The 20,668-nt window shown below is 36.9% G+C and overlaps 1 protein-coding gene across 12 annotated transcripts in view; it reads right to left on the bottom strand.

Moving 5' to 3' along the window:
* Positions 1-20,668, bottom strand: part of LOC104009488 (uncharacterized) — a 50,078-nt gene that overhangs the window by 1,357 nt on the left and 28,053 nt on the right. For 9 of the 12 annotated variants that reach the window (XM_087742476.1, XM_087742497.1, XM_087742516.1 and 6 more), the window contains 8 exons: positions 9,562-20,460; positions 9,124-9,275; positions 7,419-7,578; positions 4,471-4,623; positions 3,217-3,384; positions 1,618-1,715; positions 1,131-1,265; positions 115-229 (listed from right to left, as the gene is read on the bottom strand). In XM_087742476.1, the coding sequence (XP_087598602.1) occupies positions 115-229; positions 1,131-1,265; positions 1,618-1,715; positions 3,217-3,384; positions 4,471-4,623; positions 7,419-7,578; positions 9,124-9,275; positions 9,562-20,460 (11,880 nt within the window). Of the gene's footprint in view, positions 1-114; positions 230-1,130; positions 1,266-1,617; positions 1,716-3,216; positions 3,385-4,470; positions 4,624-7,418; positions 7,579-9,123; positions 9,276-9,561; positions 20,461-20,668 lie in introns of those variants that run through there. The other 3 variants (XM_087742542.1, XM_087742564.1, XR_015701085.1) reach the window with 2 other exon arrangements.

Below are 20,668 nucleotides of genomic sequence, written 5' to 3'. Positions count from 1 at the left end.
GGAGATAGTGAGCTGTGCTGTCTTCAATCCAGTCTGCAACTAGCAGTACACAATATGCACGCCACTTTTAAATAGCTTCTAATTCAGCGGTTTTAAAAGCTTTCATTTACTTACCTTTCGCACAATAACATGTTCACTGGGATTGATGATTAAGGCTTCTCTTTCCTCCTCAGTTTCCATCTGAACAGCGTATTCGCTAGGTACAGACCTGTAACTGCTTACTTCAAATCTAGAGAAAAATTGAAGGGAAACAATGGAGTACTGAATTATCTGCTCTTTTAAAGTACTGAATTCACATAAGAAACATTATTTTGTATACTTACATTATTGGGGGAAGGTCCCCACAAAAAGCAGTAAGACTTTGTTTATGTTGCCCCATCTTTTTCAGTCTCTATTTGCGATCTACTCTCAAGGTGTTTTATTTATTCAGAAGAACCCCCATCATCACTAGCTGATTAAACAGTGATTTTCAGATGATGGTAGGGATGGACACTTTATGTAGGCAGGTGGATAATGATATTTTAAATCTAAACAGTGGCTGTACTGAAGCTGTTATATGTGAGATTTTTTTTTCTAACTTGGAAAAAAAGAAATACCACTCACTACTGAGTACAACATCTGAAGCAAGAAATTAAAGAAAGAAAAAAAAAAAATCCCAAAGCCCATACATTTCTTGATCCACGGAGTTAGACCTAGGTTTTTAACAGTTACACATGCATTTTCATTGTTTCAGGTACTATGGACTCAAAACCAGGTTCTGTTATTTGTTTGTTCTATTATTTGCTCAGAAATCTAACACCTATAGGAAAACCTATCACTAATCTCACTAAAAAAAAAAAGGCAATCAAGAAATCTGACACTGTTTTCCAGTTCTGTAGTACACTTTGCATTTACTCCAGGCATAGTGTAAATGAAAACCTCACCATGCATTTGTCCAAGGGGAAGCAGAAGCGAAAGATGGCTGTCGCTCTCCGAACACATAAGTTATTTCATACCCACATAAGGGTTTAATGCAGCAATCTAACTGTCACATACTTCAAAAGTTTAAGAAAAGAAAAAGAAGTATGTTTCATAGACACTTCTCTTTCATAGGAAAAAACCCCTGTGTTTTACAGACAGGAGTAATTTACCTGTTACTTTGCTCCTCAGAGAGCCCAAGAGCCTCTTCTGCAGCTTCTCTCCTCCTCTTCTCTTCTGACAGTGTTTCTCTCAGCTGTGAGAGCACCTGCTGCACTGAATCATATTGTTGCTCAGTCTCTGCAAGCCTACGACAAAATGAAATCTGAAATCAATATTTTCCATACTTAAAGAATGCATTTCTTGTTTTTTTTAATTAAGGAATGTTCTTTTTTGCAATAAAGACTTAATTATAATGAGATGATTTAGACTAGATACTGAAATAAAGTCACCAATAAGTATCTTTACAAAAAGAAGCCACAAATATTACCAGATAATAACAACTCAAGAATATGACTATGATTCATTTTATCCACTGTAAATCCACTTCCTTTCCCTTTTCCCTCAAAATGCCTTAGAGGGATAGAAAAGCATTACTTTCACACTTGCAACACAGCTGTCAGGAAAACAATATTGCTAATAGATGCTCTCAGTCCTGACCTTTTCCTGAGTTCATTTAGCTCCATATTGTCTATTTCAACAATAACGGCAGATCTTTCCTGTGGTGCTCCAGGGGGAACTTCTGCTCTAGTTTCATCCTAGAAAATATTAAAGGGGAAAAAAAGCCAGTCACCATTCTTCTAGTTGCTAAAAATCTTTATTTCAATTAAAGAAGCCATAAGCACCACAAAGCAGTGGAACAAACCACTCTTTGTGCCATTTAATCTTTTAATTTCCAGAGCTGCAATTTTCCAAACCTGTTCTCTAACAGAAAGCTGATGAAGAATACTGCGTGTGTGTGCTGCAGGACTTGAAGGATACGTGTACATGGCATAGCACACCAGTCTCTGAACTGTGAGTGGAAGAAATGCATCTACACATACACATAGTAGTGTAGCACTGACCACCATTTCGTGAGTAACGCAGCCATTCTGCTGACAGACTCAGACAGAATACCTGTGTGGTATCGCACCATGCCATACAGACGTGGAAATATTTTGCACAGCATTGTGCTGCTCTTCTCACATTTGTGGACTTCATTCCAGGCACATAATTTCTTCCTTGTATTTCCAGTCTTTATAATACCCTCTGACTATCTGGACTGGTTACTGCAGCTATAGCTGCCTAGGTCACTGCTATAGCATAACATGCATGGCAAAGCAGAAATTCCTGGACATGCAGTAGGACTAGGACAAGTCGTGAGCGAGTTGGGATGACAAGTCAGGATGGCACTGATTAACTGTTTGGGAGTAATGGCTATGTGTAAGTGAAGAAGAGGTGATGCTGGGAGTCTGAAGTTTCCCTTTTATCCTCTCTCAGATAACCTACGCCTAACATAAAGCTTAAAGCATCCCCATCAGCAATGATTAAATCCAAAGCTAGTGAGCTCTAGGCAGTGCAGAAGCACTGGGAACTGTGGTTAAGCAGCCCTGTGCTTTGCAATCAATATGTGAAAGAGGTAGAATGCAAATGGGCTGCGAGATAAGAAGCAGGGGATTAATTTATTTTGTAGTTTATAGTTCTCCTTGTTTGTGTTATTTCTATTTATGGAAAAGTAAGGGTTGTTTTATATATGTATCCATATGATATTTTAGGGTCTTGTATTAATTGATCGTTACTGAATAACCAAGGCAGTACAGGAAAACTTTTGAAAAATGAAGAAATCACAAAGAAATATGCTTACAGATGTATATGAGGGGTTGGCAAGGGGTACTGAAATGCTGAACTGGTGATATAGATCTCACGTCTGAAAATATTACTCAAACACCTTGCAAAATGATTCATGACTGCTGTGAAATTATCACTAAACTTTGCTGACCCAGTGATTAGTGATCATCCAATTATCCCTGCCAGCTGTAGACCAACTCAAGATGAGACTTCAAAACAAAAAAAGCACGTATAAACAGCTTCCTTAAATGAAAAGTCAAATACAAACAGCTTTACAACAATAAAGACAGTTATCTTCAGCGCATCATGGGCTAGTAAAAGTACTGAATCAGTACAACAAAAAGTATTTACTTCATTTTTAGCATGAAAATCCAAAAAGTCTAAGCACAGAAGACCAAAAAAACCTAAAGACATTTCTATGTATTTGTTTACCTGAACAGTGCCTTGGAAAGAAGTCACTTGCATGGTCTGATATTCCCTCTCCAGTCTTAAATAACGATTTTGCAAGTCAGTGTAACGAAGCTGGTTATCCCTCAGAGTCTGCGAAAGAGTCTTCAACTGGGCAGACAAGACGGCATTCTCTTCTGCTGACTGCACAACCTGAAAGAAATTAACATTTAAATAAATAAAAATTAGGAATTACCTCCTTGAGGAAATTACTACAGATTTGAGACCTGCTGTTGAAAACAATTGAGTACTAGTTTCAAAACTGCATCAACTTTTCGGCAAGCTCACAGTTTGGTAAGATTTAACTAGTTGTTTTATGAGCAGTGGAAATAATGAAACCCGAGGACTGATTTCCCTTGTCATCAATATGCCCAAATCAGAAACTCAGGGTTTTAAACCCCAGTGCCTTCCTCCCCATGTTTGCTATGATATCACCACCTGGCAAAAGATAGTATACGTAGTTGCTACTTCAGGACAATGCATATAGCCAAATAAGCCTAATAACATAAACATGTTCAGCAGGCAGCCCAGGAGTGCGCAGCAGTCCAGTCTCCACCCATTACCCAAACACTCATCTTCACTTGTAGGAGCTGGAGATTTCTACACCTGTTTCAAAGTTTGGTTAAAACTGTTACAAGGTTTATAAAATGTTTGGGTGAAGGAGCGAAAACAGACACAATGACAGATGAAAGATAACATAAACCTAATTTGCTTCAACGACCAGGCCACACAGAGAGAGAAGTGTTAAGGGAATTTGCAGGAACGTTTACAAACTTTTGCAAACAAAACTGAACACACACACACACACACACACACTTACCATCTTAACAGCCATAAAAGGGTTCATCAAGAAATTGTAAGGGCACATTTTTGAGGTATTTAAAATTTGGTATGAGATAGCTAAAATCTTGTTCCAGCTAAGACAGACATCTCTTTCTGTCTATAATGAAAAACATTTTACTTTGAGTACAAGTTCAGCAGTGCCCCATCAATCTCTTCAGAATGCAGATTCAAATAAACCTCTCTCTGTCAAATAAGTCAAGAAAGCCTGACAGAAAGATAACACTGACATTTAGTTTGCAATTTCTAGTCTGAGCCAACAGGGTTGTTTTGAAGAATCTAAGTTTTAAAGCACTCTCACTATTATACAAGACACCGCCAATTTAGCAATATTTCTATGTTGATACCAGCTCAGAGTCGCGTGAGCTATTTAGGATCACAGCTGTTGTTCTAAGTTACCTTTGAATTCATCTGCTGGAAATGCAGATCCTTCTGGTGTATCTCCTGAAGGCAGCGCTGCAGTTCATTTTGAAGCTGATTCTTCTCAGCTAAGACATGTTTGATTTCCTCCGGCGTGTCTGCACTTCCAGCGAGGGAGGCAGTTTCTAAACCCTTAAAAAGTATTAGCATATTCAGGGTAAACAGTATAGCAGTTCTCTAAATAATATACAACTCCAACACTAAATACACATACGGACTACATAATAATTTCCTTTTCACAAGATCATTTCCTTCTCACAAGTTAATACCACATTTGCGAGAGACCTTATATAAAAAAAACCCTTCTACTTAGTGTTTTCAACCTAAATGCTTCCATTAAAATAAAAAAAAAAACAATTAAAAATTACCATGAAAAGGTAACTCAACTTAATTTTTAATTTGCAAATAGTGTGAAGCACAGACAAAAAAAGGAAAAAATATTAAAAGCCAGATGAATATAAAACACTTTTCAAAAATTATTTTCAGACTAATAATGTATGGTATTCACGACTTGTAAAAGAACAGCTATTTTGTAAATATGAATTTAAAGCTGAAAGTCCATTTTGGAGGAAAAAAAAAAAAAACAAAACAACAAACAACCCAACTTTATCACTGATTCACAGCTTTGGCCGCCTTTATCTCTGGCAGGTCAACGTTTTGATGTTAATCTCCAATAAGGGAGGCAAGTGTGCCATCTCTAATGCTTTATGGAATTTGTTTTCCTATTAAATCATGACATAAAGACTTCTACCACATGCAATATTCCATAATCCAACAGACATTACTGTTCAACAGCTTTTATTCATTATTTTAATCACAGAAAGGGAACAGCATATGAGACACAAACCTGACCAACTAAAAAGTTGTTTTTAATGAAATTAAAAGGAATACAGTTCACTTCCTTTGGCACAGAAAAGGCAAATAAGAATATTATTCTAAAATAACACTTTCCGTGAACATTTAGTGATAGTCTACAAAAGTAGACAGCAATTGCCAGACCGGGTCTCAGCTGCTGCCTTTCTAAATCTAGTATTTTGTTCGTGGCAGAAGCCAACTCCAGCTGCTTCAGGGGAAGGGTAAGAACATTTCCATTAGGCACATCTCTCCCTTCTCCCCCAGTTAGGACCTATTGTAATCTACAGTAATTAGAGATTGATTTAGGCTCTGATGAACGAACGTTATTAGATCTTTACAATTTGGTAGCATCAAGTATACAAATTCTGAATACTGTTGTCAATGGAAACTACCAAGCTCTTTTTTGATCCTCTTAAAAACTGTGTCCCTGAAAATAGGTTGCAGCTATAATATATCTGAAAAAATGTTCGCATTACCTGAAAGGGCACACCCTTTTACTAGTTTTGTATTTGTGACCGAATGTCCCCTATTCTGGGTTTACAAGCAGTGAGAGCGTAGATTCTTATTTCATCTACATCCCACAGTACTATTAGGTTGGGGTTTTTTCCTCTCATTTATTTCTTTCCTTAATGTAAACAATCCCAATCTTTTCTGAATGATCTTAGAATTTTTTCTACATCATGCTTTCTACCTCCCGCCTTTGAAACTTCTTTTTGTATTGCAATGTAATACTCCTGTGAAGCTGAGGTGAAATGTACTCCAAATTATTTACACTCGAGAATTACGTTTTCTGTGCCACCTTTGGTACCATTTCTTCAACATTCAAATATCTTACTTGATGTAGACTGGTTTTCTAAAAATACAATATATGCAAGTCATCTTGTTTGTCTATCTGTTCTCCCGATATTATTTGCATCAACTAGCCAATTCTAAAACTGGATTTTAAAAGAAGGTTCATGTCTCAAAAAATTACGATGCTTCTATACTTAGTGTAATAATCACTGAACTGAGGGAGACAGATCCAACTTGCTATTACCTATGGAGAGAAAAAGCAATAGGTAGAACACAGCCATAGTACAGGCTGTCTGGCAGGCGATTACGTCAATCAGCACGCAAGGACTCAGTGACAAGAAATGCATTGTTTGCGTCCTACAAGTAATAGTACAGCATCCCAGTCTCTTTTGAACAAGTGTGCTACAGGAACAAGTAACACCACTGGTGTTGTAACAGTGTGAACAGCAAGAGACTCATGACAGAAGGAAACTGGCACAAGAAGCCAGAATTATATTCCCACTTACAGACAGGTTTCATCTCACCTACTACATGAGAAGAATTCCTTCTTGAGCTCCCTGAAAGTTCCCTATCCTCTTTTTGATTTGAAAGAATTAACTGAGAAACCTGTAAATCGCACTAGCTCTTTTTCCTCTTTCCAGTACGTGTCTCTATTTAACAGCACCCGGTCTGCTGTTGAACAATGTCTGAACCACATTTTTTTTTTTTTTTTTAAACTTATTCATATTCCATTCTGGATTTAACTGATCTAAAATAGTAATTTGCAAGATTACTTAAGTAATCTACTAACATTAGCAACTCAGCAACGAGCAAATACCATTACCTTACAATGTAACCACAGCAAATTGTTACTCCTGTTTGACTAGGAATCAGCAACCACTATTGGTTCATGACTTTCACCTTTTGCTTCACAACTATTTCATTTCTTTATGAAGGTGCTTTCCATGCTAACCATTAAAATACACCACACCAGCACGTCTTCCTCTGTTATTTTATCAGCATACGAGAAACTCATTCTTTTTCTTTGTTTAAAAGTTGTTGATCAATATATCAGACTCCATTAAAAAGTGTTCTTAATAATTGCAACCCATTTGCTTGGAATAGCTGTAACTTGCTGATTTGACCCCAGGCAACACTGACATACAGGTAATGCACTCATTGGCCTTCCATACTTCACTATCATATGCTGTGTAGGTCTCATTTGGGAAGCAGGCTGCAAATTTAATACAATAAACTGATGGAAGTAGATTCACGCCTCCTGTTACATTTCATTTGTTTACCTTGACTGGATAATTGCTGCCAGCGGAGACCGATTTCTTAACAATCATGTCTTGTTGCAGCTTCTGTAGCTCTGCGATCTGTCGGTCTTTCTCAGCAACTGTGATTTGACATTGATTTCGCAGTGCCTGGGACTCTGAGAGGAGGAGGTTGTTTTCCATTCTGAACATAAAATATTAGACTAGACATTAAATGATAATATACTACATACTAGTGAATGATAAGGATAAAGCTGTACTCACTGTTAGTTCTGAACTAAATAATGGTATTTTTTGAACAGTTATATACAAATATGGAGCACTATATGAACGTTCTTAATACATACTTCAGTTTAAAGACATCTGCTGAAAAAAAAAAATCAGAAAATAAAGCCTTGAAAGTGATAATATCACATTTGCTTTGTTGGCTTGGAGATGAGAGAAGTTCATTGGCTGTAAAGATATTAACATCTGTTAATGCAGTACATACTTCAGCTCCCTGAAAAATAAGGTTGCGCAGCAAAGCAACCCTAGGTCACAGTTGTGTCGAGTGCTGCTCAAGGTAGCCAGTCTACCCTACTGCAAGTACGCAAGTTTGAAAAGGAATACCCTAGGCTCAAGACTGAAATAAACAAACACGCCACATCTCCAGAAACTGCTGTCGTACACAGGCAATATCACAAAGAGCATAAAAGTAATTTAAATCCTTTTGAATTCAATTCAATATATGTTTTTAAAGTTTGGGGAAAAAATGGAAAAAGACTATTCATGCTGTTCACTGGTTAAGTCTACAAGTTAGAATGAGGTTTGAATACTTCATGCTAACTTGCTCACATTCGCCAAGATAAACATGGGGCTGACCTTTTGATCTACACCTCCTCCCCCAAGAGCTTCCACTATAAAACAGATTATCTTACAGACTTTAATTAGAGATCTAGAAGTTGCACTACGGATAATAAAACGCAAGTAAGGCACTAGGATACTGCCTGCTGGCCTCAAATTCAAACAAAATTATCTTCACTGAACTGATCATAGCATGCTTTTGCACTTCACTCATCTGCACAAGTTTAAAAGCTTGAATGAGAACAGCAGTCTAAGATGACCAAATCTTGATCTGCCTCCACCGAGTGCCACTTAAAAATGCCTACTGCCTTCTTTGAAGCAGACCTCATGAGGCATTCACCAAATTAGGCCCAAGGTGTCACATTACTCAGTTGTCACAGATAATGCAAGATGTGAACAGTGCTGAAGCGGACCCTTGAATCTACAAAAATAATGCTCAAATGCAAAATGAAGTTAATTTTCAACATGTAGTTGGGCCAAGTACACACCACCTCACACATCTTTTAAAAAAAGAGAGATTTAGAGGGAAATGTTCAGCTGCATCAATCATTATTCTAAGAAGAGAATATAATACCAAGCATTGAAATAAGATTCTTAAACTGTAGTTCCGTATATCCAAGTCACCAACAGAACAGAAAACATTCAATTACAACTGCCTGAAACTTTACATAAACAAAGAGACCATTACCTAAAGATAGAAGGATAACCACGAACAAAGACAACTCTGTGGAAGCTGATTTTGCACATTACAGAAATATTCTTATCCTACTTCCTGCTAAACTATACGTAATTTTGGTTTTGTGTCAGTTTTATGTCAGGTTCTGAAGTCACTGAAGAATGCTAAACAAGAGCCACATGTACTATTTGTTAATTTTAACATTTATACCTTAATCCAGCAAGCTCATTCTGGTATGATGCAATCTCTCTCTCAGTTTCTGCTTGGAAGGCTTTTGTCTGATGCAATGCCTTCTCCAAGTCATCAACCTTGGTCTTCAGTTTTGATATTTCAACAGCTGCAAGACTGGCTCCTTCTTTAGCCTACATTTAATAAACATGATTAGTGAACTGGAATGAAAACTATATGGTTGAAGATTTATTAGTGCTAGGATTCTAATTACAGAATAATGTTTTTCCCCCATTTGTTCCTGTTTAACAGGATAATTACCGAAAGTCCCAAAATTGTAAGCACGCCTTCTCTAGTCACACAATGTTTTCTTGGCACTCACATAATTTGCAAAGTTAAACTTCAGAATCCATAATGCCTCTAAGCCTTCTCTGCATAAAAAAAAAAATTACAAAGTGATGTAGCTAATTAAAAACTTACCAATCTTCCCCTATTGTTCTGAGGTGTATCCAAATTACTTTTAAAAGAATTTGTCTCATTGATGCTGTTGCAGCTAATGGGAAATGAAGCTGTGCCCTGTTTTGTTTCAGAAGTTACCTTCTGATTGCTGAGTTCCTGCAGCAATTTGTCTCGGTCATCCTGAAGACTGGCCATAGCCTTGGAAAACGCTTCAATCTGGTGAACATAACTCCCACACTCAGATGAGAGCCTGCTAACCTCCATCTCTCGACTGACTAACGTCCTACAGAGATTTTCAATTTCATCAGCAATCTGATCAAGTGTAACCTTATTCGCAGCATCAAAACCAGCCCGGTTCAGAAGAGAATTTTCTTTGAGCATACTGATAAGATGCAATTTAAAGCCACCCAATTCAGCTTCAAGTTCATCTCCTTTCTTTTTTTCAGTCCTGAGTTCAGATGTGTATTTGCTCTGAAGTACCTTGAAGTCCTCTATTATCCTATCTCTATCATTTTGCAGAGCAGTCATTGCTTTCCCAAAGGCCTCATTTTGGGACCTCAGCTCACTATTTTGAGACTGAACTTCTAATACCATCTTCTCTGCAAAAGCATCAGGTTCATCTCCACGTTCAAGTGTCGAAAGAGCCTCAGTGTATTCCTCATCTGCATCCTTAGTATTTCTGCCTCTTGATTTCTGGAGTTCTTGCATCTTCTTCTGAAGATTTTCTCCATACTGTCCATTTGATACAAATTCTTTTTTCTGAACGCTATCACTAGTTAGCAGCTTCTCTCCAGATTCAGAAACAAGTTTCTCTTTGTTTAATGATGCAATTAGAGATTCTAAATCACTTACTTTAGACACTAATTTTTTATTTTCATGTTCCAAAGATACAGCAGTATCCTTCTGCAGTTCATTGGAAAGTTGCATTTCTTTTATTTGTTTTTGAAGATCATATTTTTCTTGTTCAAGGCTTTTAATACAATCCAATTTCTGCTTAAGTAAGTCTTTCAGCTGATGGTCTTTCAGCGATAAAACTTGGTTAAGATCTTCCCTATATTTTATCAGCTGTGCACTTAGCATTGCATTTTCAGAATGAAGATCATCTATCTGATTGAGAAGTATCCTTAATTCTTGTTTCAAAGCGTTATTCTCACTTGCATTGCCAACTATAAGACTGTCCCGCTGATGTAGGACATCTTGGTGAAGATGTTCCAGCTCTTTGTATTTAGAAAAAAGATCATCCCGATCATTCTGAAGAGACGACATTGATTTTTTAAAGGCATCTATTTCACTGGCAATTGCAGCCTTATCTTGACCTGCTTTGTCTGCTTTCATCTGGAGACTTTTCAATTCATTTTCCATCCTCTGACAGGACTCCTTGGATTGTTGTCTCTCTATCTGCAAAGACTTTAACTGAAGTTCATAATCTTTGATTTGTTTTCTATGTTGAGTCTGTACCTGAATCAGATAGTCAGAAATTTCATCACCTTTTGAAGAAATGAGTAAGGAAATTTCTTTGTCTTTATTATTTAGCATGACCTTCATTTGCTCAGAAATGGTAATCTGCTTTTGCAATTCAGCATTAATTTTTTCCTTCTCAGCTAGAAGCTGTTGCAATTCTTGTTCCTGTCTTGTAAAATTACTTTCCAGAGCTTTTATCTCTCTTCCTGCACTTTTACTATTCTCTATGAGATGATTAAGAGAATTATTTTCTTTAAGGAGTGCTTGCAAAGCTTCTTCTTTGGACTGAAGAACACTCTCCAATTCTTGCTGCCTGTTAAAAAAAACTGTATTTTCTTCCTTTATTCTGCAGAGCTCTTCATAGCGTTGCACATCAACAGATTTTTGCCTCAAATATAGTTCATCCTTTGTTTCCTCTACCGCGGAATATTTGATATTCAGTTCTTGAATCTGAGTAATTTTGTCTTTCAATTCATCTTGTAAAGACATTATTCTTTTATTACTGTCTTCTATCTGCTTCTCTTTATTCTGGATGGCCTCTTTGAACTGCAATTCCCAGGTTTTCATTTCAGTGATTACCCTGTCCCGGTCATCCTGAAGAGAGGACATACACTTTGTAAAAGCAGCTAATCGTGCCAAAGCTGCATTCAAATCTGCTTGAAGTTTCTTGTTTTGAGAGTCCTTAATGCCAACTTCCTCTTGCAAACCACGAATCTCACTAATGGCCCTATCTTTTTCTCTCTCAAGAGCACTGTGTCTTTCCTCTAGGTTCACAAATTCTCTTTTGTGAGCCAATTTTAATTGTTGAAGATTAAATTCCAATTCTCTCTTGTATTCTCTCTTTTGAATTTGTAGTTCGTCTTCTTTCTTCTTAAGTTCTTTTCTCCAATTTAGATTCTCATCTGTAAGCCTGTCCACTTCATTCTTTGACTGATCCAACAAGTTCATCTGTGAAGAAAGCTCTCCCTTGAGATGACATATTTCTTCATGTGACTTCACAAGCTTTTCTGACATATTACTTAAGTCCTTTTCAAATTTTTCACTTTTTGACTGTGACAGTTTCACAGATCTTTCCAAATCCAGGATCAGCTCCTGGAACTTTATAGAATCCTTTTGCAAATGGTTGATCTCCTGCTGTTTCTCCTTTAAGAGTTCTTGCAATTCTTTCGTTTTGGTTTTACTTCCATTATTATCCCTCTGAGCACTTTTTACTTTCTCCTCAAACATTTTTACAAGATGTAACTGCTGTTCTTCTTTTTCTCTAATCACGTTAGATTTTTCTGCCTGTAATTCTTCCAGCTGCTGTAACAGCAAGGCATTCTGTACCTGGGCTGATTTCACTCTGTCAGTAAGATGATCAACTTTTTTAACATGATTAAGCAATTCTGTCTCAAGAAATTCTCTCTCATTCTTTACTTTGTAAGAACTTTCTTGTACATTTTCTAATTCTTCCTGTAACAGACATTTATCATCCTCCAAAATCTTAACTTTTTCATTTAGACTAACAATCTCTTGTGTAAGGCTTTTACATTCCGTGTCCAGCTTTGTTAGACAATGATTTTTATGATCCAAAGATTTTTCAGTTTCTTTCACTTTTTCTGAAATCAATTTTCTTTCTTGTTTGAGGATGAGCACATCGTGTTCTTTTTCAGAGAGTTTATCCTTTAACACATTAATGTCCTTTAGCAATGATTCGTTCTCACATAATGCATCATTGATTTTAGATTGCATATCATTTTGGTACACTTCCATTTGAACTTGCAGCTCTCCCAAAGCTGCTTTAGTTACAGTGATGTTATTATGAAGAATATCATTTTCGTTCTGAATTTTCTCTAAAGCCTGCTTTAAATTTTCAGAAGTTTGTTTCAGCTGCTCATTTTCCTCCATTAGCTGATGATTCTGTTCAGTGAGTTCACGAAGACGATCCTGGTGTTCTTGCATCCTTGCCTCTTGCTCACATATCTGCCTTTCTGCTTTACTTTGTAATTCGTCAACTTCCATTTTCTTGGATTCTCCAAGTTGTTTCAGTTGATTCTTAATAACCTCATTTTCATCAATGAGTTTTTGTAAATGCTTCTCAAGAGCCTCCTTCTCAGATTCTCCTTCCCTGAGTCTTTGAATAGCCTCTTGCTTCTCTTTTCTACTGAGATCAATAACTTGCCTCATATCTGCTATTTTACTACTGATATTCTCATACGCCTGAAGAAGTGATTCATACTCCTGCTTTAATTCACTATGTTTAGCCTTCCATCCTGTTAATTCAACTGTCTGAGAATCTTTTAAGGTATTTAGCTGGAAAGAAAAGGCCTCTTTTTCCTGAACTATAGTCTCCATGGTGGATTTAAGACTTTCACATGCCGCGGTGAGGTTTTTGTTTTCAGTCAACAGTCTAGCATTTTCAGAAACAAGGCTCTCCTCTTCAGACAATGGAGAAACTGTACTTGAACTTTGTTCTCCTCTACCAAGCTCTAACAAGTGTTCAAGCATACCTGTCTTGTTCACCAGTTCTTCTCTTTCCAACATCAGCTTATCGATCTGGTCTTTGAGACATTTATTTTCTCTCAGGGCTTCTTTACGTGATATTAAAGCCGCCTGTAATTTTCTTTGAAGACGCTCCCTGGAATTCTCTTCTGCTATAGTTCTTGGCTCTTGTGGTTTAGAATCATTTACATTTGCAGTTTTTGCCAGCGGCTCTTCAACCATTTGCATTTGTTTCTGGCTTTGACATTCTGTTGCTTCTCTCAGTTTAGTTCTCCTGGAGTAATCAGTCTCCGAGAGTTGAAAGCGGGTGCCTTTACCTTGTAATGTTCCTTGCAGCAAATTATGTTCTGAACAAAACTCTCCCAATTCTTTTTCAGTATCATTTTCTTCCTTAAGCTCTTTGCATGACACCACAGGTCTACTCATCTCAGCCTTCTCATGTAGCATGCATAGCTCTGTCAGAAGTTTTTTGTTTTCTTCACTGAAATGTTTTACCTCCTTTTTCATATTAATTAGTTCCAAATTGGACTTCTCTACACAACTGAGAAGCTTCTCTTTTTCACTCTTCATTCCTTCAAATGCTGTTTTGTAATGGTGGGCTTCTTCTTGGCCCTCCTTTATAGCTTTGTTTAATAATTCCTTTTCCTGATCAAGTTTATCTTTGAAATCCATAAGTGAACAACGCAATCCTTCTATTTCCTCATTCTTTTCTGCAACCTCCTTCTTAGCTTCAAGTCTCAACCTCTGCAGTTTCTCCTCGCTCATCTTGTAATCCTCTTCACTTTTTTTAAGAAGTGCTTCTTTCTCCTTATTCACATGTTCAAGCACTGTCTTAATGTCTATAGCTTCAGCCTCATATCCTTTCAGCTTTTTCTGTAGCTGCTTTATGTCCTCCAACAAGCTGCCCTTACATTGCTCCTGGTGCTGCTCCTGCTGTCTCAAAGAGTTTAAGTTGACTGTTTCTTCTCTTCCATCACCAAATTCAACCGATATTTTTCTCAACTCTTTCTTGAACATTTCTGTTTCCTCTTGAAGTTTTGCATAATTACTTCTTAGTTCTTTTAACTCAGCGTCTTTACTCGCCACTGAAGCGATCATATTTTCTGACTCTTTTAAGGATGCAACCTGAACCTTGCCTCTTGGTTTGTCTGATTCCAAATTCCTTAGGTCAGCTGCTGCTTCTCCCAGCACTGCCTTAGGTGAAGCCAGCTCTTTCCCTAGAGGGAACTCTTCTAACAGATTAAAGTCAAGTTCTTTACATTTTGTTTGAAGAACTTCCCAGAGTGCTTTATGTTCTTGTTTGAGTTGCTCGAGGTGGTTTCTTTGTTCATCAAAATCTGCTGCAAGTTTAGTGTGCTCTTCCCTTTCTTTCTGAAACCTTTTCATATCTTCTTTCCTGACCAAAAGCTCCCTCTGTAAGGCTTCTTTTTCTTTTTTTAATTGATTCATAATATTAATGTCGTTGTTGGGGTCCAGACACTTCTTTCCATCGCCAGCACTTAAACCAGGCTCTTCTGAACTGGAATTTTTCAACAGTTCTTCCTTCTTCTTAACTTCAGACTTCATCTTTTCAAGAGCTAAGAGCAGCTGAGAACGTTCCTCTTCATATGCACTTGCCTTTTCATCAAGCATAGATTGCATATGAGCAAGCTTGCAGTCCTTTTCCTCTAAAGATTTCAGGTTCTGCTCACATATATTTTGTTTTTCAGCAATGGCATCATTTAGTTCTGCAATGTTGTCCTGAAGTTTCTCTAAATAAGAAGCTTTTGCAGACAAAATTTCAGTCAGATCACTTATTTTGGCATCTTTTTCTGAAAGTTGTTGCTTCAAAGTTCCAAGATTAAGCTCAAAATCTTTATTTTGTACTTCAACAACTCTCAGCTTGTCCGTTAACTCATTAACTTTCTCCAGCAGCTCCTCTGCTTTTTTTTGCTCTTTTTCTATTTCTTCCTGTCCACTCTTTTCCAGTTTTCCAACTTTTTGCATTAGATCTCTTCTTATTATCAATGCTGCTTGAAGTTTCTTTTTCAGATTCTCTTTTTCCTTACCCATTTTCTCAAGATTAAACTGCATCTCCTCTTTTTCATTCACTAAATCTTTAAACACAGCTTCTCTACTGCTTAACGTAACCTGACTATGTTCCAGTTCTTTCTTACAATCCTCAAGTTCCTGCAATACTCTGTTTAGCTCTCCTACAGAACTATTATGAGCAGCTTCAAGGTCTTGCAGTTTGGTATTTAATGCGTTTCTCTCTTCAGAAAAATTCAGCATTTCATTAGACAATGATTCCATGATCTGGGTAACAGAACAGTCCTTTTCCTTCAGTTGCTGGCTTAGACCAGAAATTAAATCCTTCTGCTGATTTACCTGGGAAGTTAAGTTTTCAATGAGTTGATCTTTTTTTCCCATTTCTTCAAGGAGACTTGCTACTTTTTTACCTTTGACATGCAGTTTTTCTTGACTGGTTCTTACTATTTCTTCCAATTTATTTATCTTGTCTTGAAGAAAGTCAACCTGCTTATTTATTTCTGCAAAAGACTCTTCCCTTTCTTGCAAGAGAGACTGTTGTTTACATAATGTTTCCTTGATTGTGACCATTTCTTCTGACAGACATTCAATTTCAGATTCGTATTTGCCCTTCATCTTTTCAATATCGTTCTGCAGCAACTCCTTCTGCTTCTCAAGCGACTGCATACTTTTTAATTCATCTTTCATGGTGTCTATTTCTTTCTTTTTTTCTAAAAGCACCAGTTGCAATTGTTCTCCTTCTGTTTCTTTGCTCAAAATAGCAGTTATCAGAGTGGAGAATTTTTCCAACTGAATTTTGCTATCAGTCAGCTGCAGTTCAGAATCTGAACTCTGTGCCGCCTTTTCTTTACATAAAAGCCTACTACTAAGTAATGGAGATAAACTTTGAGTTAACTCCTCTTTCATAAGATCCAGCTCTTGCTGCAAAGACTGGATTTTGCTATCCTTTGATTTCATTTCACTTTCTAAACTGCTCAATTGCTCAGTAAGATGATTATTTTGCAAAGTTGCCCTATCAAGTTCTGTCACCCATTTGTTTTCTGACTCAAGTAGACTTTGTTCTAGAGTTTCAAGTTTAAGTTCTAATTTAGAGAGTTCTTCACCCTTCACACTAACCTGCATCTGTAATTTCTCTTTTTCACTCTTCATCTGCAGTTTGACGGCATCTATCTGCATTCTTGAATAATTCTCACTGGTTTCTAGTTTTTCATTGATTTCTCGGAGCTCTTCCAATTCCTTTTGCAAATGATTTTGAGATGTAGTAAGTTGCGCGTTTTCAGCCATCAGTTTATCAGCATCTTCTTGCAACTGATTTTTCTGTTTCTCTAAAGACTCTACCTGGCACTGCAGACTAGCTATTAAAAGCGCATTGTCACGGCAGTCTTGAGATGATTTGGAATTTACATTGTTCAACTCTAACTTCAAACACGCTATGTTATCTGCCTGTTCAGTGCACTTCACACGCAGAGACTCAACAGCCAATTCTTTTTGCTGTAGTTGTTCTTCCCATGTACTTATTTGGTCTAGTGCTTTTTGGTGTTCATTTTTAAGAGAGTCAAGTTCAATTGTCAAAGAATCAATCTTCTTCTGATTAATATCAAGCTTCTCATTCTTTTCCTGAAATTCCTCAGTAAGGTTTTTCATGGCTGTACCACTTTTCTCTAATTTTTCTCTGAGAACCTCAATCTCACTAGAAAGAACATTAACGTTGCTATCTGCCAACTGCATACTGGTATCTTTCTCCTTTAAAGAATTAAGCAGTCCAGCAATAACAACTTCTTTTTTCTCAAGAGCTGCATTCAACTCAGTTCTTAGTTCATACTGTGCTTCAATTTTCTCCTGAAGAGACAAAAAGGCATCTTCTCTCTCGTGGACTAGTTCTTTAGATTTCTGTAGTTCTTGTGTTAGTTCATCTACCTGACTTTTGAGCTGAGAAATTAAATTTGTCTTCTCTTCATCTTTCCTTGCTTTCTCCTTCAGAGTTTCAAGGAGACTTTTATTCTCCGTAAGAGATGACTCCTTTTCTGATAAGGACTGGTCCATCTCAATTATTACATTCTTCTGATGTTGTATTTCTTTTTGTAAATTCACCTTTGCTTCCTCCAGCTCTACCACCTGTTTCTTTAAGACCTCACATTCATTCTCTTTCTCTTGAAGTTGTGTCTTTAAATTCTCACTAGATAATGAAATATTGTTGATGGTCAATTCTTTTTCTGAAACAAGTACTTTTAATTGTTCTGCTTCGGAGACTAAAAGCTCCAACTGTTTCTGCTGCAAAACAGAAGATTCCTGCACCTCAGAAAGCTGTGCTTTTAAACTGATGTATTCATCTAACTTCTGTTTTAAAGATTCATCCTTCTGTATAATTGAATCATTCAACTGGGATGATTTTTCTGTCACATTTCTAAGCTGACATTGAAGGTCAGAAATAACCTCCATATTCTCAGACAGTTGAACCCTAAGTACATCAGACTCTTCAGATTTATCTTTTAATAACTTTAATTCTTGGGCTTGCCTCTTAAATTCATTTTCTTTTTCCTGCATTGCATGTCTAAGCTGGCTGGTTTCAAAACCTAGGGCTTGTATTTGGTTTTGTAGATCTGAAATGATTTGCATATATTGCCCTTCTCCTGCCATTTTACTATCTTTCATTTGCTGAATCAAAGCCTCCTTTTCAAAAAGGAGAGTTTCTTTTTCTTCAAAGACAGTTTTTAGGTTTTCTTTTTCAATCAAGAGGCCATCAATTTGGTCCTTCAGAGCTAAAATATTATGGCTTTGTTGGGACAAATGTGAAGTTAAAGCAGCCACTTCGTCTGACTTTTTCATTACCATTACACTAACTGTTTCAATGTCTACTTTCAATTTTTCGTTTTCTAGAGCTGCTGTATGTGCTTGTTGCCTTGCTGAAGTAATTTCAGACTGCTGCTGTACCAACTGTGACTGAAGAACTCCACATTCACGTGACTTCTCGCTCAATAAGCTTGAAAAGTCCTCCTTTTCATGCTTAAGCACATCCACTTCTTTGCTTAATAGCTGTAGCTGATTATTTAACACTGTACTTTCTTCCATTTTTTCAGAAATTTGCCTATGAAACTTCTCAAGTTCTGAACCCTGACTTTTTACAGTCAGGTCTCTTTCCTCTACCAGCTGAGATAACCTTGTTTTTTCATCTTTAAGATTTTTAATTTCATCCTGCAACTCTACAATACAAAACTTACTCTCTTCCATTGCCTTATGTAATGAATCATTTTGAAGGACCTTCTCTTCTAGAGACTTGTTCACAGCTTCAAAATCCAAAGTTACACTTTGAATTTGTTCCTGCAGTAGTAAATTCTTTTCCTTACTATGGCTGAGCTCTTGGATTAGGCTACTGCATTCAGATAACTTATTATTTAACATTTCTTCTTTCTTTATTTCTTTGTCTCTACTATCCTTCAGCTGAATGAGAAGTGATTGCATTTGTTCATGCAACTGTTGTGTCTGTTCCTTGCTTTCAGACAACTGATCAGCTAGCACATTACATTCCTTTGTTTTCTCCTGCAGCTGTTCTGCAACTGAATTTTCTTTTTGCTCAGCAAGTATTGAAAGTTGTTCAATCTCTTTTGCCAGAGTGTTTTTGTCACAATTCAGTACTGAAAGAGTTTTTTCGTACTCAGCAGTGCTAACAGAAAACTTATTCTCTATTTCTGCCACAGCCTGGATTTTCTTTAATAATTCACATTCTTTTACATCCAGGAGTTTGGACAAATTCTCATTTTTACTGATTAGCTGTTCCTTCTCTTTTTCCACCAGATCTATACTTTTTTTCAGATATTCATTTGCTTTTATTTGCTCTGCCAGTTTTTCTTCCTTCCCTTCAAGATCTGCCTGCAATTGCTTATTAGCTGAAGCTTTCTCCCGTGTCTCTATTTCCATCTTGTTAATTTGTTTATGTATTTCATTTAATTGGTTATTCAGTTCTTTGCAACATGTCTCTTTGGCTTTCAGATCTCCAGTTAATTTAAGTTTAGTCTCTTCATTTTGCTGCTCCAAAACCCCAAGCTTCTGCTCTAATGAAGTAATGAACTCTTGTTTCTCTTGTAATTCTTTTTTAATTGTTTCCTGATGTTCAGTACGTTCCATGAGCTGCCTAGATAACTCAGCCAACTCTTCATCTTTTTTAGCATTTTCCAAAACCAGTTTGTTATATGAATCTTTAATTGATTTTAACTCATTTTCAAGTGTCTGTGCTTTACTCTCTTTCTCTTTAAGCAAATTGTTCCATTTTTCCTTCAGAGTATTGTTTTCCTCAAGCTGAGATTTCAAATACTCAGTTTCTTTTCTTTGCTTATCCTCAGTTTCTTGTAGCTTTTCAGATGATTTACTAATTTGTTCTTTCAGCAAAGTAATTTGTGACTCACACTCCGCGAGTTTGTTATGGTACGCGACATTGTTGGCTTTGATTTCAGAACGGAGATCCTTAATTGTCATGCTGTTCTCACTGCTTTGTCTTATTAACTCCTCATTTTCTTTGGTTTTAGCTTCATTCTCAACTCTAACTCTTTCTAGCTCTAGTCTCATTGTATTACTTTGCTCAGAAAGGACAGATATCTTCACGCTTGCATCTCTTACATCAGCTGTTTGTACTTCTTTCAGTAAATGAGTTTCCCTTTCAGCCTTTGATAAAGCCTCTTCCATCCCTCGTATTTCTTCCTCTTTGCATTGCACTTGGTGCTTCAGGATGATAACCTGTTCAGAATATTCTGTCATATTCAAAGACAGGACAGACATCTCCCTGTCTTTTTCTGCCAGTGCTTCTTTAAGATTATCAATTTCTCTTTCACGTTTCTGGAGATCTTGAATAAGTTGAGATCTTTCCTCTAAATGGCTCGTATTCAATTTGTCAAGCTCTTCATTTGTCTGGTCCAGATCCAGCCGCATCGATTCTACCACGCCATCTTGTTTCAAAGTCTAAACATCAAGAAAATAATGTTACAAGAATACTTCAAACATACGTTAGAGGGAGAATGGAAGTTATGCTCCACATGTAGAACAAGTATCTAAGGTAATCAATCTGTACCCAACCACATAGTAACAAGATAACCATGTTATTCTTTAGATTGTTTTAGCATACAGAAAATTTAGCGTATGAAATTTTTAGCAGCTAATGCTGCTATTT

The sequence above is a fragment of the Nipponia nippon genome, unplaced genomic scaffold (genome assembly GCF_047370975.1).
Source record: "Nipponia nippon isolate SJK-2023a ecotype South Korea unplaced genomic scaffold, ASM4737097v1 scaffold_10, whole genome shotgun sequence".
NCBI classification, from domain to species: domain Eukaryota; kingdom Metazoa; phylum Chordata; class Aves; order Pelecaniformes; family Threskiornithidae; genus Nipponia; species Nipponia nippon.
The sequence above is the reverse complement of the archived record's forward strand: the minus strand, read 5'-3'. Positions and strand labels throughout refer to the sequence as shown.